Source organism: Melopsittacus undulatus, chromosome 6, assembly GCF_012275295.1.
Source record: "Melopsittacus undulatus isolate bMelUnd1 chromosome 6, bMelUnd1.mat.Z, whole genome shotgun sequence".
In the NCBI taxonomy this organism is placed as follows: Eukaryota; Metazoa; Chordata; class Aves; order Psittaciformes; family Psittaculidae; genus Melopsittacus; species Melopsittacus undulatus.
The window spans coordinates 48,843,775-48,870,130 of record NC_047532.1 but is presented as its reverse complement, the minus strand read 5'-3'; the positions used below and the strand labels follow the sequence as shown (position 1 = coordinate 48,870,130).

Genomic DNA, 26,356 nt, shown 5'->3' with positions numbered 1-26,356 from the left:
TGCTCAGTATTTCAGTTTTTGCAGTATCTATTTCAGGTGTTCACTATAGGGTTGGAACAGGGGTGTTTGGATAATTCACAACAATTTCTCACAACAGTTCAATGGGGCTTATACTTTGGATATTTTTGAAGTTTTGACTTCCCATGATTGTGTGTTTTAAGGATTTGAGGCTCCATGAACACGTGTGTATTGAAGACAGTTTTTTGCAGTACTCAGTCTGGGATATGCATGAAAATATAGGAGAAATCCCTTTTGCAAATTAACTAGCCTAAAAGGAGATTCCTTTTCCTTTAGCTTTCTGCAAGGCAAAAGGCTTCACTGACCCCATTCTCTGCTGGATTTTGCCTACAGATAGACCAAGGCAAACACTAGAACTCTCTGGACCATCTGAAACAACGGAAATAGTTGCAGTTGCATCAGATCTGAGGGTGACCTGCAAAGCCTTGCTCCTAAGGAGGATGCAGCAGAACAATGTCATCCTTGTTTGCACTCATTTAAATCAGTGCCTGGAGTCTTTCCTTCCCCCTGTGCAGCACGTCCCCCGCACAGCCTCACAAAGGGCCGTATTCATCAGTGAGCAGCAACTAGTTATAATCCTTTTGAAAGACAACAGACTGTGCCAGCTCTACTAAGGCTTATTTTAAAGAGTTCATCCTTCCTCACTCACACAAGCCTGAGGCTGTGCTGGCTGACTCTTGTGCATGCGGATGGGTTTAATGGCCAAGTAGGGTGGTTTCCATGGGGTCAGAAGGGACTCCCTGGGTCAGCCAGCTCTGTTGAAGGAGTTACATCCCCTGTGGGAGCTTGGTGCCTTCCATCCTGGGAGCCATTTGGTTTTGTGCCCACACTCCTCCCACGGACAAGCTGCTACACAACCTCACTGCTCTGGATGGTGTGAACCTTCTTTGCATTTCCAGCTTCAATTTATTCATGGCCAGTTTGCTTCCATTTGTTCCCATGCCAGCACTGGCCATTATCTTAAATAGCTCTCTTCTTGCTGGATTTATTCTTGTGTTTGTAGGGAGCAAGCAGCCCCTTACAGTTTTCATTCTGTGAGAATGAGACCAAAGGTGCTTTAGTTGTGTTGCAGAAAGGCAATCCTCAGTTCTTCCTGTAACCATGCTCTTCTCTTGGGCTAAACTGAATTTACCTGCCTTGGGTCTTCCCAGGCCAGGCCAGAAGGGATAATTGCAGCCTGGCTGAGCCTAGGTGCTGAGGATGCAGCTGCAAAAGCAAAGACTGAGCCAGCCGTGGTGGTGAAGTTGTGTAGGGAGGGGCGAACTCTCAGTGGACTTGGGCTGGAGGAAAAACTGATTGTGGTGGTGATGTGAAAACACTGCAACATAAAAAGGCAACACATGCATCATTAACTCTTGTCAGCTGACCTTAATGTAGAGAGCGGGGCTGCCCTGACTTTGCGCATCTACCTTCCACATCACAGCTCTGTGCGTTCTCCATTGCATCTCATGACCTTCCCTGTGTCTGTCCCACCTCTCCTCCTGCCACTCTCCTTTCTTGCTTTCTGGAAAAGACTTTCACAGTCCCATTCAGAACTGTACAGAGAAGCTGGTCAGAGCTTAGCAAGGTAATTGCTTTCCCAAAAGTCATTGCCAGCAGTCAAAAAATGCTCTGAAGGCATCTAAGAAAGAATCTTAAACAGGTTTAAACTTCTAACTGTGTTTATGAGCTGTCAGGGGCTCTGTGTGGGCTCCTGTTAGTGAATTCTTCACCACTCCCACCAAAATCCAGAGGTCTTCAGAATATTCCCTGAAACTGTGGCTCAAACCAAAAGTATGACTGAAAGTTATTGTATGTCAAGCAAAAGCCATCACTTCTAGCACACATATGTACAAGAACAAGATCGGCTTCTGAAATTCAGATTCCTAATCCAGTCTCAGCACTATCAGACTTAACAGTTAAATCAGCTTCTCTCAAATTCTTCCTCTCTCCCAGTCTTGCATCCCTTCTCATGAAGTACAGCAAGAGCCAGCCCCCAGCAGAGATGGTTACTGTGGCAACTCTAAAAATCACCCTTTTGATACTCCTAGAACTGCACATCTTCCTCCCATCGAAAGGAGTGGGCACTCTAAACAAAAAGATAATGGACTGTCGTAAATTGCTGTATGTTGCAGTAGTCCCTGTTGATGCCTGGGAGATGCATTTATCACCTAGCAACGACATAAGGTGATGAGGAAATAACAGATTTTTATCCTCATAGCCAGAAGTTAACATCTGTTAGAGAGCAGCCTCCCATGTCTGCTGATGAGGTGGGTATAATTGATAGAGGAGGCAAGAGATACCTAACTTTACATCAGTAAATGGATGAAGAGATAGGAGCAGGGGTTACCTTCATGTAACAATGACACAGAACTACTCAGAAGATGTTTCTCTCAATATTGCAGAAACCCAAATGCAGCAGTGTTACAGTAGGCAGGGAGTGGGCAGGAAGGGTCACAGTCCTCCACAGGTTTCAATGCAGAGCTCCTCTGGGCTTTCAGTGTTAGGTTCTGACTGCCTTAAAGCAAGTGCTGGGGCTCTTTATGACATTCATGTATTCAAGCTTCTCAGCAGATCATGGACAGGGAGAGTTTTCCTACTGAAGCAGCTACTCTTTTCAGTATCAGGATCATGCCTGAAGCAAAAGACAGGGCATTTTGTGGACCTCTCTTAGCCAACTGTCTCTCCTCTCAACATCAGCATTACAAAGAATACAGGAACTGGCTCCACAAATTGCCACCACCCCTTGAAACCTCTGTATGGGACCAACTGGCAGAAAACTTCAAAATTTGCTTAAAGGCCAGGCAAACAGCAGTGGCAGAATTCAATTTTTTCCCTTTTCTTTTAGAAACAGGTTAAGAATAGATACTATGTGGTATTTTTCAGTACCAGGAGCTCATTGTGGTACCTGCTCCCTGAAATGCTGGGGATGATTCATCCAGTGGCTCTAAATTGCATGTACCCTGGGTGCTGGCATGAGGGAAGTAATTGTGAAAAGAAGAAATCTGAAATGAGTTCAATGATAGATGATCTCTTAGAAGCCTGAAATTGTAAGAGTCGCAAGGTTCCCAGCAAGGCTGTGCACATTTCTATATTCCTGGAGCTTTTTCTTTTAAGAAAACAGCTAAAAAATTGTTTTGGCAATCTACTGTTGAACAAAATTGAAAATAATTGGTCTGAACCAGGACAAACAATGTGTTCAGAGCATTTATATTGTGTAGCATACGTACATAACACCATTTTGAGAGATGCTTTCTCAGAGGGAATCGTTTCAGAGGCTTGCCTTTGATTAGTGGTAAGCTGAAAGTAAACATTTGAGAATACAAGGGTTTGGACTGGGTTTATGCAAAACTTTAACAATAAATAACAAACCTGGACTGAATATGTGTATCAAAGTTGGTTAGACTTCTTGACCTTTTAGTTGAAGCACAGCCACAGAGGAATATCTTGAGAGCAGCTTAGCTTTGTCAATCATTACTGAAGTAATGGCATCACAACATAATGCTTAACTTCTGGAGTGACAACTAAACGTATTCACAGCAACACCCTTTGTGTTAAATCTGGAAGAACCATAGTTAATGGTGCATTTCAGCCACAGGCTGTAAACTTCAGTGACAATCTACTACTGACAGCTAAACAAACTGGTATCGTCCATCCTGCATTGATCAGAACTATGGAGCAAGCCATCTTCCACCCCTGTTTTACTATGTCATCTGGATGTATCCATGAGGATCAAAGTGGTTCTTATACTGTGCAATGAAATTTTGTACCACTTATGAGAACCACTGAGGATGTGTGATGTTTTGGATGCATTTTCCTAGCAAAGCATCCCCTGCCAGCTGTGTAGCAGCAGTAGAGGTACTGTGCAGTGGTTGCCTTAGAAAAGAGTTTCCTTCATCCTTGTGCACATGTTTGAGGTGGTAGTCATAGTGCAAAGGAGATGGTTGGAGGTAGCTCTGCTTTTTCTATAATGCCAGAATTGCAGCTGAAAGCAGCATGCAATGAAAGCATGGCCTTGCAATATAGTCTCCAGTGATTATTTGTAGCAGGGCCTGTTAAATACAGCCGTGGGTTAATACAGAACTAAGCTTCAGCAACAGGAATCTGTGAACAGCTATGAAAACACCAAAGTAACTATAAGGTGCTGACCTTAAACTAGTGTTCCTTTAACTTCTAGCAGCTGTTTGAGTGTGTCCATGCAAACCCAAATCCATTCCCTGGCTAGTGGTAATTTCTGAAGGGTGGGAACCCATTGGGTAGTGTGGTTTTTCGCTGAAGGCACAACATGCAAAGAAGTTTTAAAAGCTCCAAATTACAGAGGGTAAAACACTGCTGCAAACAAAGCTCTTCCCACGTTTCTCCTGGTAGTGATGCAAAGACTTGGAGCTTTGTGTCTCAATTCATGGATCACAGGAACTGGAGTTCTGTGTTTAAGCTTCTTGCAGGTAACCAAACCCTTCATTGGGACCAGGCTGATTTTAGGGATTTTGGGGTGGGGGAAAGACTTCAACTTTTATATAATTTAGTCATCAGCTCTTTATTTTTTGGGAAAGAATTCCTTGAGGACCTAACAGATTTGGGGAGGATTTAAAGCTAACAACAGTTCCAGTTAATGCAGAGAAAAAGCAACTGCCTTATTGGTTGGCTGCATTGATAGATTACTACCTCAGAGCAGAAGCACTTTGCTGCAGTTTAACTATGCTAAGGTAGCTCTGCTGAGGTAGTTTGAAGGATGATAAAGGAAAGTCCAGAGGTTGTCATTCAGCCATGAAGAATATTCAGGGTACATGTAATCACAGCAATCAGCTATCTGCTTTTGACCTGTTATTCCAATAATCAGATGAAGTGCAAAAATAAAATTAAAGTATTCTGCACCAGGGTGTATGTGTGACATGGCAAATTAGCTCAGTTTTAAAAGGACATGTCTGGAAGAGTTCAAGCTTCTGTCCTTTTCTCTATTCCTCATTTGGGCTTCAATTGCTCATGAAATTTCATAGATAATGTTTTATATGAAAGATTTACTATACCTAAAGACCGCTGGTGAAACTAGGGACAGAAAGGCAGTGTCTGCACAGGATCTGACACGTTATAGAGATTCGTGTGGTGATTTCTTCCTGCTTACAGTGACACAAGCTTTGAAGAACAAAATCCTTACAAAGAAGTCCTGTTGATTAGAGATGTAACATGATATCTCTCAATTATACGTATTTGATACAAATTTCTAACATAGAACATAGCTTTTCAGTTTGGCTTAAAGTAAGTCAGAAATCTCTATGTGCTTTGGATATAAGCAGAAGCAAATCCAAAGTAAAGTAATGATTTACAAATTACATTCTAGAGTTTATTCCAATAAATAAAACTAAAAATTTCCATCTTGCTCATTCTGCTTGCCAGTGTTATTGCAATTGTAGATCTGATCAGAAGTTTTTCTGTAGCAAAGTTGGGCAGGTGTTATAACACAAATAATGTGAGTCAGCCAAAAATTGCATTGGATTTGATTGAATCATAGTGATGAACCACTCCGGTTACTTTTTCCCCAGATAACCTGAAACTGAGGCAAAGATCAAGAAAGCTTGCAAAAATAAGCTTGCTTGAGTGCAGAGTAGAAAATATACCTGAAAAACAAGCTTCACGTTCACATATTTGTAATACCTGAAACCTGACTCTGGGAATGATGCACCACTACTATCTGAAAAAAAGAAAATGCTGGGTAGAGCACAAGTCTGGTCAAAACAGCTTCGGTTTACAGCTACATGTACAATTAGCTACTGAAAAATGAGCCACAAGCCAAGAATTTGGTGATAGGACCTTTTGAAGAGACATTTCTGAATAACAAAGCCCAGTTCTGTAAACAGGTCTCTGACACCTGCTTGAGTGTCCCTGTTCTTGTCCTCCCCTCTTTCATGTCAAAAGAAATGCTTTCCCCTTGTCCTAGCTTTCATCTGCAAACTATTGAATTTATCAAGCTCTCTATGAGGTTATCCACTGCTTTTGATGCAGGCTGTCAGACCAGAGATGCACAGAGGCACCTCTATGGCTTTTCCTCTCCAACTTCCCACTCTAAGATCAGTAATTATACTGTTTAAATATAAAGAACCCGACAAATACGTGCTCTTTCTGATTTACATGTGTGTTTTCAGTTAGCAGACTCTGCATTGGACTGTGAGCTTGGCGAGAGGTGAGTCTGGCTCTCTGTTTTCTCACTCTCAGCTGCTCCCAAACTGAGCTCATTCAGGGATGCTATGCCTGGTACACTGGCATGGTAGAGAAATGAGGGCTTCCAGGAAAGGGCCATTTACCTTGTCTTCCAAAAGAGGAAAAGGAGGCTGGCAACCCTTTGGGCTTCATTAAAAAGGTCGGTGGTGGGTGGTAATGTTGAAAGGCAAACCAGTTTCAGGCTGCTTCCTACTTCATGTGCATCTGCTTCCATCTACATGAAGAAACTTTTAATAGCATTCCCTTGATGGAGGGAAACTTCTCAACCCTCTGCTTACCAATGATGCTTTTCTTTGTGTCTGTAGACATGCACTGGAGCCATTACAGTCCCTTCACACTGGACTGAAAGTTCCTTTTATTTTTTCCCTTGTTAGGTGCATCAGGCAAAGTGATGAAAACTTTAGCAGCTGGTATGTGTGGTAAGTTTCAGATCTGTTCTGGAAAGGAAAACTGGCAAATAATATTCTTTGATGGATATAGAAAGAGAAAGGCATTAAGAGAGACTGATAGCTAGAGAGCATCGCTCCTGGGCTGTCCCTGTGTTCTGTCTTTACTGACTAATGGAAATCATTTATCCATATCCTCCTCACTGTATGCTGACAACTGAGCTGCACAAAACCAATGAAAGATTTTAGGGAGAAACGTTTGAATTTCCGGCCAGCACTCCGTGCTGTGCACTCAGCACTGAGACACTGGTTTCCAGGGACTTTGATCTTGTCCAGTACGCTGGTGGGGAAACTGCAGCGTTTAACAGCTATTTGCAAAAGAAGTTAATGAATATGTTAATTTGAAGACATGCAGCCATCTGTCCGTGCTGCCTGCAGATGGTGATGGTACTGTTCCTCCCTCCTGCCTCTGCCTCAGGTTCCTGATGCTGTTTTTCCTGGCCTTGCTCCTGTCCTGCGGGATTTGCTGCTGCCTGCAGTGCTGGCTGAAACGGCGGAGCTGCCTCCCTCACCAGCGCACCCTGGCTGTCTTCGCACTCAGCAGCTCAGATGCCTTTTGCGGTTAGTCCTGTCACTACCTGCTGCAGAGTCCCCCACTGGCCCCACTGGGGCTCCCCTGGCCCATCCATAGCCCAGTGAGAGGCAGCCAGGCTTGAGTGGGAGCTGGGCTGCAGCTAGGTGCTGAGTTTCTTGTGAGCAGTGGGATGCCCAGCTCAGGTTTAAGCCAGGTACATCCACTTTGCCCAAACTGTATGTTACTGAACTCAGTGCTGTCCCTGTGTGTCTCAAAGGTGCTAGTCAGGGCTTGGCCATGCTAACTCTTGAAGCCTGTGGGATCTTCTCCTCAGTGTTTAACAGCCAAAACATACACAGCCACAGGCACTGCCTGGGGGCAGACAGCCCTTTCCAACACATGACCTCCATTTCTCATTCGGGCAAGACTGCACCAGCCTACTTGAGCCACCAGCAGCACCACCCACCAGGGTCTGTCAAAGAGTTGTGTTGGTGAGCACTGCTCATTGTGGTAGGCACCTTCAGCATTGCCCCAGAGCATCCAGACTTTTGAAAACTGGGCTATAATGACTATGTGTAGCACCCAGTACTGACCTGGAGTATTGCCAGCACATCAGCAGACTGGGCCAGACAGTCCCTCCAAGAAGAACAAAGCTAATCCAGTCATTAGATTGTTTCCCAGAGAAGGTATTGCATACTTTCTGGGTGGTCATGAATAACGTCTCCACAGGGAGGACCCACCCCAAACCCACCCAAATTCCTCTATTCCTCACTTCTTGTATCTGGAGTTTGTGGTGAGCAGCTTTGTGATGCCATACTTAAAAAATTACGTCTGTGCCTTTCTTGTTCCAAGCAGTTGGGCAGCTCCTCCCAGGCTCACCCCTCTCATCCCACACTTCATGCCTGTCTGCTGTACGGTTATTGCTTTGCTTTTTCCCCAGTGAGTGAAGCACCTCAGTGCCCATTCTCTGGATCTCTGAGCCCCTGCATGACCACGGAGATGTCCTCTTCTCCTGCCCCACAGTTCAGCCTTGGAGAAACTGAGTTGCCTCCATCCTATGAGGATATTATGAAGGAAAACAAGCTCTAGACACCACATGTTTGCTTTCTGTGATTCCACTTTTTTCATCAGAGATCTTCCGTTTTGCTATAGTAGCATGAGATCAAATCAGCCCTTTCCACAGGCTGGCCAAGAGACTGAAAGGCAGCACATGCTTCATCTAAACGTAAAAGGGAAGGCTAAATGCAACAGAATAAATGTCAGAAGCATGTATTGAATTTGTCAAAGGAGCTCAACCTGACATTTTGATAGGGCTCTGAGTTTCAAGAAGCTCCCTCAAAAGTTTGCACTCAGGGTTTCTGTCTCAGCCTCCTGATTTATCTCTGTAAGGTTGCTTGAGCTGGTGCAAACCTGTGCAGTTTAGGACTGAATGTTGATAAATGACTTGATAGTTCCTCCTCAAACTTGGGCTGCCTCTTTCATTTGACAGGGTGCCAACAAACACCCTCTGGCAAAGTCATGTTGTTCTAATACATTGTAATGCAATCATGCCACTCTGTGATGAAGGATCATTTGCCACATTTAAAATATTTAGCACAACATATCAGATTTGCCTAGTGTGAAAAGCAGCAAATTTATAGCCAGGGAAGGGAAAAAAAGAGATGGGGATTACAGAGGGATCATCAGAAGCAAGAGGTGATTACAGAGCTCAGAAAAAAAGTAAGTTTGCTCATTTGAACTGTTCTTAACTTCATAGTGACTGTCTCCAGCTACTCTTGCTCTAGCACTGCAGACCTGCAGGGTTTAAATTGCCCAGTACCCACATGGCAGTTCCGCACAGACATGAATTAGGGAGTTAGGTATTTGGTGCTTAGCTACAGAAATTTACTGGGATAAAGAATGTAATTTTCTTTGAGATAACCACTGCAGGATGGATGGAAAATGATTTCAAGAAACCATCCAGACTGCCTTATACTCAAGAAGGATCAGCACTGCATAAGCCATTCCTATGAGGTATTAGCCTGCTTAGTTCTCAAATTACTGGGGAAAGATGCTGAATTTCCCCCTGAGGTGGATTCCAGATGAAAGCAAAGATTTCCTTTGTCATGGACAGGTCACTGAAGGCTGGATTCAGCCTGCCTGACCTCTCCACCTCTGATTTGATCTCTCAATGGCAAGGGCTGGAGGCTGCAATCAGATCCCTCTTGGTACAGAAGGTAAATGTCACACCCAGTACCGTGCACTGCATGCCTGTAGAGCTATGCTCAACAAAGTGGGCAGCTGGGTACCACAGAAAATTAATGGAAGCCCACAGCCTGCCTTGTGGAGCAGCTCCTCACCTGTGGAGTGTGGTTAGTACCGGTATCCCTGCTCAGGAAGGAAACTGGGAAGATAAATCCGCTAAAGGTTATGAAGTGCTCACATATTTTCATAATGAGGCTATATAAGTACCGTCACTAAATGAGGAATTAAGGCATATTTTGAGAGAGAAATCCTCTGCCAGCACCACCGCAAATTATCTCCATAAAATCTTATTTTAGAGACAGCTTCACTGTTTGACTGTTGTGTGAAAAGAAATAAACGTTACTGTAGCAAAATGAATGTTTGTGCCAGGAGGCTAAAATATTACAGGATATATTAATAAGGAAAATTAGCAAGTACAGACTCAGCCAGCAGAGAAGCCAAACAACTCTTGAGTGTCCTTTTGCTGGCTGAGCTTACTAGGAATTGCAGGTAATCAGCACCTCTCAGGATCAGACCTTTTATATACATAAGTGCTTCCACTACTCAACCCCTTCAATTTATGTCCTGAAGCATGAGATTTGATTATGTTTGTCACTTCAGCTTGCATAGCCTGCCTACTGGGCATTAAATCAGCCATTGCTTCCTTCCCTCCTATAGCATTTGCTTCAGTGACCCCCTCGGTGGAAGTTAACTCCACAGGTTGTCTACATTATATGCTGCATAAAACATTACCGTCTCCCTCTTATTAATTGCTTGGTTCTAAATAAATTGCTGCCTGTAATTTCATTGAATGTCACCTTCTAATCAAATGGCTGGAAAGGCTAGCAAGCAACGACTGCTCTGGTTTCAGTGCCTCCATCGCTCTTCATCCCTCTTTTTACAAGCTCCAGGAAGTGGCACTCATTGCCGAGGCAATAAATCCTTGCCCAGCAGAGGGCAAGCGAGGCTTTCAGCAACGCACCCAGGAGGCTTCGGCTCTTGCACAGGCGTTCGTGGAAACAGGTTCTTGTTTCCGCTGCTACAAGTGTTCATTCAAGCGCATTCAGCTTCATGGCTTGGGTGCTTTAATTATTCACAAAAGGAATACAGTTATTCCTTCAAAACTGAATCAAGTGGCTTACAGTAAAGCAAGCTGGTGGGTGTCACAAAATTAGGCTCCAGACAGAATCACCAGCATGGGAGAAGCTGTGTACTGTGGTATTTGTGCAACAGGACGGGAGCCATGGGTGCTACCAAACCCTGCTGAAGACCTGAAGCCATCTAAAAAAAAAAAAACCCAAAGTTTGTGTAGGGTTGCTTAGGGGGGATAACCTGACCTTGCTGCTGCCTTGGGGTAGAGAAGGAGAGTACCCTGAGAGGGAGCCCAATGGGCACTGCCCTGGACCTTGGCTTCCTCATCACTGAAATGGACAAAAGGATGGATTTCTTCCTTCATTCTACAAATGTGTTTGGGATAGCCTCGCCAGTCTACTGTTGCCCACAAAACCCTGCCACCTTCTCCCAGGTGCTCCAGCAGAATGAACCAGGATACACAAACCTCAGTTCCCATTCTTACAAAAGCAGAGATTTTGCCTGGTATGTTTTTCTAAGCACTCAGCCCTTAATGAAGGCAGTTAATGCAGTTTGGCTGATGTTTCCTGAGTTATAAGTAAAGATGAACCATTTCTTTATAATTCGTTATCTTAGGAATAGGGTGCACTTTGGAAAAACACTTGTTCTGCTGTGACCTTCTGGCTGCCACTCCTCCTCTGACTTATGCTTCCTGCTGACTTTGAGAAGAAGTGGCAAACTGCTTTAGGAAACCCCAGAAAACACTAGAAGGCTGATGTATTTGGGGATGGGAACTTGTCAGTAAGCCTTGAGAGGGGGAAACAGGAGCAGTGCAGAGGAGCTAATTGCTCAGTAACCATCTGAAAGCAAAAGACAAAGGGAACGTGCTGAGGTGCACAGTTGGACTTTCACCTCCGCACATCAAGAACTGAAAAATAAAGTCATAAACTGGCTCTCAGGCAAAACAGAGCAAAACCATAGGCAGCTGAATCATAAAAGGGAATCGGTCAGAGCTGCCAAGAGGGTTGCACATGAAAGGTGGGAAAATACTAGAAATGCTCATTAATCTGTTTTTTATTGCAATCTGAAGACTCTGGATTATGGCCTAAACCCTTTTGTGCTGGGAAGGGCTAATGACAGATCCTCTCCTTCATAGGATGGCACAATTCTGGCTCTTGCTTTTCTTGCTTAAAGGCATCTTACAGTGGGGACCCAAGAGCTACTGGAAAAAAATTGTTCTCTGCTGCCAGTAACAGTGCTTGGACAGAGTAATTTAGTCGTTATTTGCTTGCCCACAATATTTAACAGATACAGAAGAGCAAACTGGGGATGGGGCAGGGCAGGGGGAGGTCCAGCCCCAGCAGAGAGAGAAAAACTCACTTTATTGCTGGAATTTTACTTTTCTCACTTGGAAAGGTGATAAAATGACTATAAGTAGATGTGTTTAAACTGGGGATAAAGGCTACAGCTGTCAAAGGACCATTGCTGCAGGTGTACAGTGGGGCTTGAGGTCTGTAGCTACCACCAAAGTTTTGGGCAGCCTCCAAAATCCCACCCCACCGTCCCAATGGCGGGTCCTGTTTGTGCTATTGCTTTTTGTGTGTCCTTGCAGGAGAGCAGTGATTTCCCCCGCAGAAGTCAGAGCAGGTCACCTGGCAAACCACTTTCTGGAGGAAACCTGGATATAGGTCAGAGAAACAAGACGTTCAAAGGCAGCCACATTTATTACATCTCACTAATGCTACAATATGGAAGGAAAACAGAATTCTTCAGTAGCATTCTTATCTACTAAAATAATTGTTCAGATCTACTGAATTCAGAACTAAATCATATTTCATATTTCAACATGTGTGAAAAGGTGAGAAATCTGTATTTTGGGAAGTATTCATGCAGCTGCACTAGGAGATAGCCTAGTTCACAAGGTCAGAGTGAGTTCTAATTACAGGCTTATTAAGAGCCCCTATGAGTAAGGCTGATTAAGGTAGTGAGAGGACAAAATACTGCATGCAGAAAAGGGCAGCTGTTTCAGATACTGTTTTATTGTCTCTCTCACTTGCATGTATCAAAATGGGAAATCAATACCTATCTGTACAAAATGAAATCAACTTAACAAAGAGCTTACCTACAAGACCTTGCTCTTTTCCATAATGTGCAACCAGGCAGATCTCTGGCAGACTGCACCAATCTGTGTGCTGTCAGTGGTGAGGGCAATGAGGAGCCCCAAGTTCAAGGAGTCACCACAAGGCAGATACAGCAGGGAGGAAACCTGAGAATCCCAGCTCTCAGCCTTAGCTGAGAGTACTTATACCTGACCCTGAGTGCTTATACCTGACCCTGCCTATACCCTGGGAAATGAAGCAACGAGGTGCCCAAATGTACAAAAATACTCCTTGGACGTTAGTGAAAATCTGGAGAAGCCTAAAAGGTGCTGGCACTGAAGAATTAAATGCTGGGCCTCAGATGGAAAGAGCTTTGGTAAGTCATCAGTGGCTATCAGAAGGCAAAGTCAGTCTATTCTAATTCCAAGTGAACTGCTTCTGAACTGCTTCTTCTTAAGTAGGTACTAAGGAAATACCTTAATATCTGAGTTCACCTGCAGCATCTTTAGTTTGTGATTTTGAAAGAAAAAGTAAGTCTTGTGTACTTTCTGAGATGTTTCTTGTTAATGAATAAACAACCAAACTAAAATAGATCTGCATTATGGCATGGTAATGAGCTAATGAGGAGTAAATACTGCAGTCATGAAATCAGAGTCAGAACTAAATCAGTGGATTAACAATTAAATATTAACAACTGATCAAAACATCAGATAGACTGTCAGCAGGATGTGAATAATGAAGCAATGCATCATTGGACTGGCTGTTACGAAACATTAACCTGGAAAACCTAAGGGTTGCTGTGACCTTTTCCTAGTCCTCTTGTGCAGGAGACAGATCCTCAAAAGCTAGCATAGAGTGTGGCTAAAGCAGGAGTATGGTTAAAGAATTAACCCTTATTCTACATAGATTCTGTAGAAGAGAAACAATCACAAATGTTTATTCAATGTTCTTTGTATGCAAAGAATATTTGTATGTACATTCTTCATACGCAAAGCGTATTTGAGGATGATGGACCCTGAGTTAAGCTAGTATTTGGGGTATGTATGTGCCATATCTGTGTAGCCCCAGGAGGAGCACAGAGCTGGAGGGATTAATGAAACCAGTCCTTTATATTCACCCCAATCGCAAAGTGCCCATTGAGCAAGTGTTTGGTGTGATCCAAGTGTTGCAAGTCACAAAACAGTCCCCAGCACCTTAAAACAAACTGAAGACCTTTAGGACAAAGGCCTTCAAAAGACTCCTCAACTACAGCATAAGGGAGGAAAAGAACAGGATAAATCAGTGATCTGAGATCTTCATTACGTTCACATAACTAGATGATCTTCAAGGTCCCTTACAATGTAAACCATTCTATCATTCTATGATTCTATGATTAGCAGGTGATCCTAGACTACTTTTCACTTGCTAAACAAGAAATAAATCTTTCCAGCAAGAGATAATCTTCTTGCCCCTGAAAAAAGCTATAGAAAACAGAAACCAAGAGACTGTCCCTGAATATTAGCGGGGAGGATTAATGTGCTGGCTGCATAGTCTGGGAAGGATTTGATCCAGGATCTTGGTCCAAGTGATGATGTCTTTGCTTAGTACCTCCTCCTGAAGAGCATCTCTGCACTGGGTGAGTTGAGCTGGGGCAGTTCCTGGCATTGCTGCTTCTCTCCTGCCTTGAGGAGCTTAAGAGAACATTTGCTTCTCTGGGAAGGAACACTGCAAGTGGGCACTGGAGCAGATGCTAACTACAGCTCTGCCTCTGCAGTGGGTTCACCCTCCCTCTCCTTCCTAGCGTATCCCTGAAGGAGCAGGGAAGCAGGGCCACAGCCCAGGAATCAGACTCAAAAACATCCATAGAGCTTCCCTGCCTTGGCACAGCCATACCAGCACCAGCTCTTCTGCCTCAAAAGCCTGACAGCAAATACATGGATCTAATGTCACTGAAAAAGTTAAAAGAGAAAAAAAGCTTTGGATGCAGTTTCCTGCAATAACAGGAAGAAATTTCTATCACCTACAGAACTCTTTGAGAGTTCTTGGTATAATCCATGGATTCATTACACCATTCATAACTCCTGTACTCTTTGTCTCTCAAGACATTTTAAAAAAGCATTTGCCACTTCTCCTATTGTGTTTACATCTGTTCAATATGGCTCATCTGCTGGCAAAAAGTTGCTTTCAGTTTGGCTAACATAAATGTCTGCCAACCGAAGCAGCATGAGCTCTACAGGCGTGAAGCCTCCCTTGCCTGGACAGCACTGCTGCCATGAGAGGTCTTGCTGAGATGGGCTCATAATAGTCTGAGCCTTGTGGAGATGCTTGAGCCCATAGCAAAGCCATATGGACCTGATGTTGTCCTGTCTGTCCCAGGGCCTGAATGTTATTTGATTAGGAGTCATGTCAGAATTGGGTTATGCTTTAACGTTGCTGGTCAGTTCTGTGCTGCTGCACAAGATGTTGCTTCCAGGATAACCTGTGAGAGGACTCAACCCCTCATCTTCCACTGTAGGGGCTATCAGAGGTGCTGTCTGAGACATAGCCCACTCCATCCACAGCCATCCCATCTCCTTCTGCACTCATAACATAAGGCTTCACTTCAATTTGCCTGGGGGAAAGAATGGAAGTTTCTCCATCCAGTCTCCCCACCAAGCAGTTAGTGGAGGAAGCCTACCTCTGGCTGTGCCTCAGTACCTGTGGCTGTGCACACCCTCCTGAGACTCCGCTGTTGTTTCTCCACTGACCCCAGGCAGCTATATCTCTATGCTGAGAGCCTTCCCAACCCCTGGTCCCTATGAATATATAACGTGGTGCTCACGGTAGGAAAGACTGGAATTGGACAGTTCCTACCAACCCTAAGAAAATTGTGTCTCAGTGTCCATGAAAGGTGTAGAAGAATTTTTGTATCCATCCTTATGGAACGTGGTTTTTTCACCCATGCTAGTGGAGACATGGCTGACACTCTAGCCTCATCCAGCCTATGGGAGCTCGGACTGTGGGAGGGGACAGCAGTCCTGAACTAGATTTAAATATCTGTTGATAGAAACAGTAGGTTTCAGTATAATTTATCCTAGTTTCTAGCTGGTATAGACATACTGTCATGCACAACATCAGATCTTGGATCTTCACTTACTTTGTCCAGGCAAAATTTTTACTAAGCATAAGGAAGCTAGCAATTTCCATATCTGTGAGTCTAGAGCATCTGTAACATTTGGCACATACTGAGAAGGACTGTAATGTGCATCTGAATTTACAGTGTTTCCTCAGTGCAGAGGTTCACAGGAAAAATAGAGGGTCAGGCATTTAACATATCTCTGTATCTTCTGCTAAACTCTCCAGCTGCCTTTAAGAGCAGCAGACCCCCATGCTGGGTATGCATGGTCCAGATGTTGGCTGGATGATCAGTCCCTCTCTTCACCTGTATTTTCTGCTTTGCACAGTCTGTTGACACATTGCAGACATGGAACAGATCCATCTTACAGTCTGGGGATCTCCACACAGAACACTGGCATCTGATCCAGGAGCAGCTGATTTATCTCGCTCATATTGATATTGTTGAGACAAATGCTGAAAGACTGTGTTGGTCATTTCAGTCCATGCTTATGCAAGTGGCCTTGGCACTCAAGACAATGGATTCCCTAAAACAAGATCTTCTCGGAGATTACTTTCTTGAAGGATTTTTTTCTGAAGCTCTCATAATGCAAATATTATAGCATACAGTACAGCCTTAGAATTTAACTTCACATCTGTGTGGCAACCAGGAACTTGGGTATCTGTGCAAGCCATACAAGTGCAAGTAGAGCTTGTTCTGGAGTGCTTACCTCCTCCTCATACTCTTGTGTCAACTGCATACATTTTGGCAGTAGCTGTTTGCGAGGATGGCAAATGCACATTTGTTACAATTGTCCCAGTTGAGGAATAGCCTTTCCTCAAGGAGTAAGCAGAGTGGAGTCTTCCAGAGCTGGTCTCTGTGAGGCACAGGGAGAGAAATAGGATCTGCTATTGAGTGCTTGGTGACTTTCAGCTGCAAAGCCTCAAAATGCAGAGAAAGCAGCACTCTAAGATATTATATAATAACACTTTTAACGTGATACTGACACCTCAGATCCCACCTGAAGACCTTGATGTGCTTTCTAGAGATGCTGAAATAAGACTTTTCCCATTTTACAGCTGAAGACATTGCTACTGGGGATGAGCAACCATCCGGAAGAATGTCCCCAAAGGACTTTCCCCACCCTGTGTGCCTGTAGCACACCCTGAGCACCTGTAGCACACCCTGAGCAGTGTCTCTGTCTCTGAAGTGTGTCTCAGCCCTGCCACAGTTCCTCACCTCTGAAAAGATACATGCAGCAGGTGAGCAGGGCCCCAGATAAGAAACAACCAAGTGATCCTGCCATGCCGAGCCAACATGACCAGCCAAACTTGTACTGAATGCCCAGAAACACGTTGTGGAAGACCAGAGAGGAGCGTTCCACGTAGACATCAATGGCGTACCACACCGAGCCAGTAATTCCTGGGAGACCTGCAGGACAGGAGGGAGGTACCACACAGAACCCCCAGATGGATCACAAGATCACAAACAGAAAACCTGAAGCTATAGCCTGCTGTATGATGAATCAGACTTTAGGATGCAAAGACCTTCCTCGGACAGCAGGTTTTGGTCCCTGCTCAGTCTCAGCCCAGTCACTTTCATGTGTTCACCCTGGCTCCTACTGATACCAGGTGGAAAGCTGTCAGGCAGAAGCTGTACTTTGCAGCACTCACAGACACCGTCAGTGCCAGCTGGCAGCACTTAGGTTTCTGCAGTATAAGGCAGAAATCTCTTCCCTTCTCAGCTTATTTAACAACCTGTTGCAAAGTTGCTCCAAGAATCTGATTTTCTAATCTCTCTTGACCTGCAGAACTTTGACTGCATTTTTCAGACAAACTCTGGGTGGTGAATGGAGGATTCTTAAAAGAAACTCGCAAGTTTTTTACATGTGCTCCCAGTGATCGGGGTGAGTTATATGTGAAATGTGTTTACAATGAAGCAGAGGTGGATGCTCAATATTGGCATGAAATTAAGTGAAATTACTTGGTATCTAGTTAGCTATTTATGTTTGCATTTAAAATTCTCCCACTGGCTGTAACAGCAAAGCACCTTATTTGGGTATTTATCACCTAGGACGATGGATGTGTTATTATCCTTTTATTAGACATTGGCTGCAGAGATTTTGAGCTTAGTGACTTGCTCAAGGTCACACAATCTGTGGTAGAGCCAGGAACTGAACCAGGATTCTGGGACTTTGTAGTCGTTCTGCAATTATCCCTTTGCCTTGTCAACAACACTCACTTCTTCAGAGTAAAATAGCAGTAAATGGAAGTCAGTCAACTCAGAGCCAGGTCACCTGGTCAATGCATGAAATATAAGTGGATAAATAATATGTGCTGTTAGGGGCAGGCAGTGAACAGAGGCATTTGCACAAGTAAAGCAAATAAAGATCCTTCTCCCATGTTTACCCTCTAGAAAATCACTGTCTCCTCTCCCCAGAATAAGAGAAGGCTTTAAAGCTTCCCTGCTTTACCAAAGGATGTCCTGCAGGATGCAGGCATAGCAGGGAAATACCTGCAATGAGCAACATAACTCCAGAGACCAGGCAGATGCGCAGCTTGATGAGTGGTTCATCAGGAAGGAATTTCACACAGTCCAGTCCCAGGACAAGGAAGAGAAATCCAAATCCTGACAGGATATCTGCTGTGATCATCATGGCTCGGGTCAGGACCAGCTTCACTGCAGGACAAAAGCAAATCCTTCTAGTGCACAAGAAATGGAAATGTGGGTGGGTAATGGGGACAGATCCTGTGGGAACATTTTTTTCCTGGAGTGCAGCTTTCTCCAGCTTCCGCTGGGAGTAACACCTCACTGAGAAAAGAAACACGGCTTTAATACGTATGCACACCAAATCGTGTCTCACTGAGTAGAACAGATACTCCTTTTGTATACACTTGGGTATCCCCACCACTCGTAGAAACATCTTTGACTCTTACATACCAGGGTGCTCGGCGAAGATAGAGTCGTACTCATCACAAGTTTGGATCCCATCAAAAACGTTTGTGACACATTCCCACCATAGGCCACGGCATTTTGTACTCACCTGTGGGTTAAGAAGAGAAATGGTACCGTAAGTTAATATACCCACCAACACAGTGGATGGTCAGCTAGTCCTTCAACAGAAATCCTGGTCCCATTCTGTCGATGGCAAACCAGAGTTGTGAAGCTTGAAGAAGAAAAAAAGGAACAAGATGGAGAAAAAGCACAATTTTTTCTGTGTCACTACCAATTGTTTTAAATTAGAGAAAAAGAAATTCAGACTAGACATTAGGAAAAGAAAAAAAACCCACAGCTTCCTAATGGTAAGGATAAAAACCCTAAAGGAAGTTGGAGGGTGGCTGACGGGAGAGATCTAAGAGCAGGTTTGATCACTCCTTGCCAAATGCAAATAAGCTGAGCAGGGTAGGGCTATGTACCAGATGACCTGAGACTTTGCTGTCCATGCTTCCTCTACACCATCCTCTTGACAAGAAAGAGCAGCTCAGAGGGGAGTGTGACTCTCAGGGCAAGCATTGCACCTGCTTTAGGAGGTGGCCCATGGTGTGGTGAAGGATGACTTTGCTGCTCAGCAGAGGTGTGGAAGTAGGCTCTTCTCCAGATGTGCGTGGAGGGCTCCCCCCAAATGACTCAGCCATAAAGACTGGCTGGAAAATTAGAGGCATCTGGTGTTGATCCTGGTTCTACGCCTCTGGGTGCTCTGCAGGCTACAGGACCACATGTGCACGAGCCATGGTCATTGCTGAAACATCCAGGCTTGGGCAGACTTTGCAGTAGCATCATGGCTCCACTGTCTTGAAGCGTAGATATCACACCCAGCCTTCCATGAATCGCTTTATTATGGGAGGTATTTTCATTACCAATGTAAATATGACAACAAGCACCTCTGAAACATTCCTGGAATTGCTCATACAAGGAGCAGTGTTAATGTTGATTCAGCTTTCAACTCCAGTCTGCCCTGCTGCTGCCAGTGACACCTACTGTAATTAATGGAAGGAGAAACTCTACCAGGGAATTGTTTCACACTGGGGAAGGGGACCAGGCTTGCTTGGATGATGCAATAAGTTAATTTTTCTTATATTGTGTAAATCAGAAAGTAGATAACACATCTCAGCCTGTCAATAAGAGTCTCATTCAAGATGTACTGAAGTCTATAACCAACAATATTTTTCCAAAATACAATGTCTGAGCCAAACTGTACACCTCTGTGATACTGCACTGTGAATAAAAGACAAGTAAAAATTACTTGCTACTTCATATTGGAGAGAAAAAAAAAAAAAGATACCATTATGTTTCAATGAAAACAAGCTACACATTTTGTTTCATTAAGATTAAAAGTACTTACAATTTCTGAGAATTTCACTGCAGGTTTAATGACAGATACCAACAAGAAATTAGAGGCAGTGTTGAAAAACCTGGTTTCCTTGATTCTATGTTTTTCAAGAGAACAGTGTTATGTAAAACAATTTGCCATTTTTGTACTAGATGTAGGTTTCTACCATGATCTTCTTAATGTAGCCACAGCTCCTCTTCTGTCTTAACACTCCACCATTCAGGCTGTGCTTGAAATTAGCATATTTTTATTAAATTACATATTTTCTACTTGCATTTGTATCATTTAATGTTCCTTCCAAACCACCACAGGCTTATTTATGTTACTCTGTATTCAGCTAACACTCCCAGTTACTTCCTCACTTCTTTGCATTTGTGTTGTTTTTTAAATCTTACAAGTAGCATCTTTGTCTAAATTATTTATAAAAGGACTAACAGGATTCCAGGCTTCATCAGCCTCCAAGCAAAACAGAAGTCTTGCAGTGCAACAGTTGTGATCATGATCTAGCTTGTGAAACACCCCCCTTTCCAGACTTGATAAATGTTTTGGGTTTCTTGGGATGTTTCAGTTGTCACTTACTCCTGCTAGTGCTGAGCAAGGGCAGAAGCAGGGATCAGCCCGTCTCTATGCAGCCCATGCACAGGCAGGGATAAGTGTTTCATTGCCTGCTGCAGAAGGGATGGGAACAAACATCAGAGAGAGGACCTGTGCTTGGCCTGGGCCACTGCTGAGCTATTCAGTTTTCTATTATCTGACTCTTCACCTCCTTGGCCATCCCATGTCTTTGTGCACCCTTTGTCCTTCAGGTTGTTAATCTCCCAAACCATCCTTGAGCATCTTAGCTAGCACAGGCAGCACAGACCTGCAGGCACACGGGAGCTCATTGCTGTAAATGGGAGAGGGATGGCTGGGGTGTCACATAAGGACATGGGTTTCTCCATCCCATGGCTGGTCCCATGTTAGTAGCACTAATTCACTACCACCTCTTTCTCCTCATAGCAAATTTACTCCAGCTTCAGTGGGCACAGCCAAAGACTCTCTGAGAAGTGAAGCATCACAGCCAAACTCCTCATCCCCCACTTGGATTATGAAACACATTGCCACGACCTGCTTTCCCTAACACAAGTATGCATTTAAAACATAAACTGCATAATGACTGCAATATATATAATTGCAGCCTATGCATAATGTATAATTAATATTAAAATAATTCTAATACAAAAAAAATGAGAGAACAAGCACACATTTCCCCTTCTGGGAAAAGTGGAGAAGACAAACATGTGAGCAATGTTATATCGCACTATAAAAAGGTGTCAACCTACAATGATTACAAAGCCAGCACAAGAGAAAGACAGGCAGCATTTAACAGTGGTAATATTTTTAATCTGCCTGCAACAGGGAGGGACTGTGTACACAACACAGCGTTTGTGGGGAAGGACATGTTTTTTTTCCCAGCACAAACTAGTGTAAAAATTGATCCAGCCTTGTCTTGTTGATTACATGGAACACAACAGCTTAAACCACTTTCTTCGTTGCTGTACATAACCTGATTGTATCTGAAGGGAAGATGAGGGTTGTGAGACTTGGCCGGGGCACCTGCAACCAATACAAGGCTGCTGCTCCCACGACTACCTGGCTGCTTTGTCCTGAGCTGCTCCTCTCCAGCAGAACCACACTGAGGGCTTCACACCCTCCCAGCTGCTGGGGGCCAGGGTCAAAGCCAAGCGGCTTTGAGGGATCTCGTTAATGTATACAAATATCTCAAAGGTGGTGCCAGGAGGTTGGTGCCAGACTCTTTTCAGTGGTGCCCAGTGACAGGATGAGGAGCAATAGCCATAAAATAAAACACAAGTTTCACCTCAAGATGAGGAAGAACTTCTTTGTGTTGAGGATGGCAGAGCACTGGAACAGGCTGCCCACAGGGGTTGTAGAGTCTTCTCTTTGGAGACATTCGAAACCCACCTGGAAATGTTCCTTTGTAACCTTCTCTAGCTGCTTGTCGGAGGAGATAATCTTCAGAGGTCCCTTCCAACCCTAACGATTCTGTGACTCTCTAATGCTGGAGAATAGAGTTCCTTTCTCTTGAAGTCTAAGTTGCCTGACTTATCCTTATTCAGCTGAAAACAGGAGTCATTGTGGACCCCACGCCTTTCTGGCCATGGACAGTTTACTTGCATTCCCCTGTTTAGAGAGGCAGTGAGTCATTAGACCATTAAGGAGATCAGTGGTCAGGTATTAAGGCTGGGGGCTGTTTTGCTTCATCGTTTAGTATTCACACTCAGAGCAGGAATGCGAGCGTAGTGGCTGCTAATTACCAAACTGGGTGTTAATGGAGCACTTCGCACAGCCCAGCACAGGTGCCTTTGTGCCAGGAAGACAAGGTTACACAGCCTCAGGGTAACAGACTGGTTCTTTCCTGGACTCATTCTGTTCAGGAGCTGGGTTTCCCTCTTGTTTTTCCGCAGAGTTGGGGATCCATTTGGTTTTTCTGAGTATATCGGTATCTTCAGCTGATTACAGACAATTCACATCTTCCTGAAAAGAACCTAAATTTCTTGTTAATTTAAGATGATAAATGCAGAGTGATATCCCAGACAGCATCAGTGGGTGCACACTGTTCTCTCTGCAAAGAAGCTCACTGAGCAGACACACTGAGCATGAGCAACCTCACTGCACTGGACCTATGACTTCGGTCATCCCCACCCACCTTCTAGGGTGAGACCGAAAATCAGATTGTCTGAATTTCTTGTGGCATAGAGAAGAAAAAAGTATTTTTCTTACAGTATTTTTCTTATAGTAAGTTTTATCCTTCTTTCCTCAGATAATTCATTACTTGATGTGATGCAGCTTAACGTTGCATTGCAATTACAGACTACAGAGGAGCTCTTCTGGTTTCCTGTGCTGAATAGCAGATCAAAAGTTTCTTTCCGATACATTCAGCCAAATTCTCTGTCTTGGAAGGTGTTTCATCTTCACTGCATAAAGTATCCTGTTTGCCAAAGAGCAGATGCCCACAATGCAGCCCCTAAATGGGCTGGCTGCTTTGGGAAGAAAAAAACTGTGTGATGGAGAAATGGTGATGGTGTGGGGGTCTGGAGTCTAGAGCACACCTTGCATGTAAGCAGCATTCTGCTTCCCTATTTGCAACTTATTTTTGCCAATACCTTTCTCTAACAGGAGAATGCCATTGTCTGCACAAGTTCAAGAAGGTATTTTTGACTGCTGGATCTGATGTCAGTCTCCATGCATCCCATAAATTTCTGCTAACCTTATAGTTCAATGGCTGTTAAGAAAAAGACTTGAAGAATACAGGTGTACACACTGGACTTGTCCACCAGATCTGACTTACAAAACTAGAAATGTCTCCAAATTATCCATGCAGGCTGGAGATGCAGGATAACTGTACTGAAATTCATGCACATTTAAACATGGAGCCTGTAGACCTTTCCTGAACATACTAATTGAGAGCAGAGTCTGGATAATAGTCTGGTGGAGAGTTACACAAAATACCACTTATTCCCTGCTCTTGCCATAGTAATTCATTTCATTTTCATCCACTTTCATCCAGCACAACAGGGGAAAAGTGCATGGGAGTGGAGAAATAACATCAGGAACCGTTTGGTCTGCCTAGGACACATTTATTTAGGTGATCAGGCTCTCCTCACCCCCAGCTTACCTCCAGGGAATCATCAGCGTTCACCATCCAGCAGTCTGTCCAGGTAGATGCTATCAAAAACCCAGTAGACAAGAAAGCAAAAAAACAGCCCACATACTGGAGGAAAAACCTCATGCCAGCAGGTGCCCAGTACATCCAGGGGGTGAGAAAAGCAGTGCCCAGCCCTTGTTCTCACAGCTGAGGTAAGGGTAGAACCTTACTCTCCCAGGGCACTGTCAGCCTCTTCCAGTGGCTGTGAACAGCCAGAACTTGTCACTTCTGCAGATGCCATCCGTTAGTGATGGCTGCAGGAGCAATGCTCACCTGCAATGGGGAAAGGAGGAGGGTGAGAGCACCCACGGGAGCTGTTGCAGCCAATCCGCCCTGCACAGTTAAAGCTCTTGTCATGCCTGGCTGAAGAAAAATGGGTTGCATAGAAGTGGCATGCAAGTAACTGGAGTCCTGGACTTGCAAGGAAAACAAGTATCATTGCAGGTTTTGGCAATGCAGGGATTACAAAGCAATCAAAACTTGTTCTCCAGGGCAGAAGTTTTGAGCAAGGGACACATAGAAGAGCTTTCATGTGCTCGCACGTTTACACCTGTACGTTGGTTCATGGCCTATCATTGAGCAACTGTAAAGTACCTTGGTCCAGATCACAGGCCTTTTGGTTACCTTATTGGTCTCTGATGCAGTCATGATCTAGTTCAATGCAGGAATGTCACTAGAAAGGGAAGGGGAAAAGTAGCAGTCATGGGCCTTCCAGGCCAACACCAACAACCATCCCAGCTCAGATATAGAGTTCTGTATTCTGCATATAAGCCAAACCTAGACAGTTTTCATGCTCTGGACTACTATTTGCTCATGGCCTGAGTCTGGCTCAAACGAATTTTCCAAAGAAGTGCCAGTCTGGGGGGGATTGGTTGGATTTCACCTGATCACTTACTGCCATTGCAACCTTCCAGTTTTCCTGCAGGACTCCCTGGGCGAGCAGAGGTCACACAGGTTGCTGGGGACAGAAAAACGCAGCCTCTGTAAGGAGTCTTCTCATTCAGTGTCTCCTCTCACACAGTGCTGAGAAACCCAGCAAGGCTCCAGGGCTTCCAGGAAAACCAAGGGGGAGTGAGATATGAGACTAGAAATTCCTCCCCTCCAAAACATGCAGAAAAACCATCACATCCTCAGTAATCTCTAGGTTTTTTTTAAAGAAGAGCCTTAAAAACACTGGACACCTGCCTGTAGTGGGCAAGTATTCAACACAGGGCTGAAGAACAGATTCTTGCCTTGCTTCCAGTCCCCTTGCCTGAACTGATGCTGTCTGAAATATCACCTGTCTCCTCCAGATGGAGCCAGTCAGTATTTTTGCAGAAGAGCTCAAAGCTTGCTTTCTCCTGCAAGATTTCTCTCCAAATCCAATAGCAATAACAAGTTTATTATATAACCCGTATAATTCCCGTCATAACCTCATGAAGCAGTTTTACTGTCAGTTAACACTCTTTGCCTTGATACCAGGATCGTTCTGTTTCTCAGAGTTCACACTGCAGAAGAGGTCCTTAACACATGCTTTGGGAGACATGAGGTAGAGAACAAAAGGCCAGGGCATGCAGCACTCCCTCCAGCTTTCATTTTTCTGCTCTGTTTTCTAATTCTATTCATAGACACTGACAAATGAGGAACTTCTTTCTCTGCCAGATGCATGTTTTAATCTGGTTATGTGGGTATGATACTTTCTGCTGAGTTTTCTCTCATCCACATGTAAGTATAAGGAAGAAAAACACCAAAAAAGAGACAAACACAAAAAAACAAACCAAATCAAATCAAACAAAACCAACCAAACATAATCCCCAAAATAAACAAACACAATCTTCGCTTTATGGCTTTCTGTAACAAGTGTAGAGTTGTGTTTCTATTGTTTCTGACCCACAGTGACACTGGCCACACATGTCCTATAAACAGGCCACATATGTATATAGATTGCATTGATATGAGACATGCTAACAATATGCACCATCTTCCTGTACTAGTCTGCAATATATTAATTAATCTATGGCTGCACCAGTTTTCAAAACAAGGTATCCTAGATATTGTTAGTAGTAACTTAGAAAAAGTGGTGCAGTGAGCTCAGAAAAGGCTTAGATAATCTGAATTAAGTCATTAGAGGTGGCAAGAGCTAAATTTGACAGAATTTATCTCAATCAGAATCAGAATCAGAACCTCGATTGGCCAGGAAATGTATTATAACCATGCGAACCTCCTTGTCTTCTCATTCTGTCCCACACCCAAATACAAGCCTCTTTTAGAGAGGATAAGACTGGGGAGACCTGGGGACATTTTTACTCACTTGGTTCATGTGAGTAAATACAAATATTACAGAGATGGAAAGTGAAGAACTCCCAGGGGAATAGCAGGACCACAGTAACAGCCAAAGTGATGTTTCTGAGCTTTGGTAATGGGTCCATCATACTCTACTCTTCCCACTTAGCCTTTCAAATGTCCATGAATGTCAGCCCAATTAACAAACTCCACTAAGGGATGAAGACAGCATGTTGAGGTGCCATTGCTGCCTGTGCTTTGCTCCATTTCTCCACAGCTATCATCCCAGTCCTGGAAAAGCCTTGTTTATTTTCCACATGACCAGCAATTCCTGTTGCTGTCCCAGCTCTATCCATTTCCGGGTGCTCACCCTCCCTGCAGGGCAGGGCAGGAGAGTGACCCTTCCTAGAGCAGGATGC

The 26,356-nt window shown here is 44.1% G+C and overlaps 1 protein-coding gene across 1 annotated transcript; it reads right to left on the bottom strand.

Annotated features, from left to right (window-relative positions):
• Positions 1-16,376: 16,376 nt before the first annotated feature.
• Positions 16,377-23,762, bottom strand: CLDN16 (claudin 16). Its single transcript, XM_005146523.3, has 5 exons — positions 23,646-23,762; positions 18,580-18,682; positions 18,154-18,318; positions 16,879-17,070; positions 16,377-16,516 (listed from the first exon to the last, which is right to left on the bottom strand). Exons 1-5 carry the CDS (start codon positions 23,757-23,759, stop codon positions 16,377-16,379), a joined length of 714 nt encoding a protein of 237 aa, XP_005146580.1. The 5' UTR covers positions 23,760-23,762.
• Positions 23,763-26,356: the final 2,594 nt, after the last annotated feature.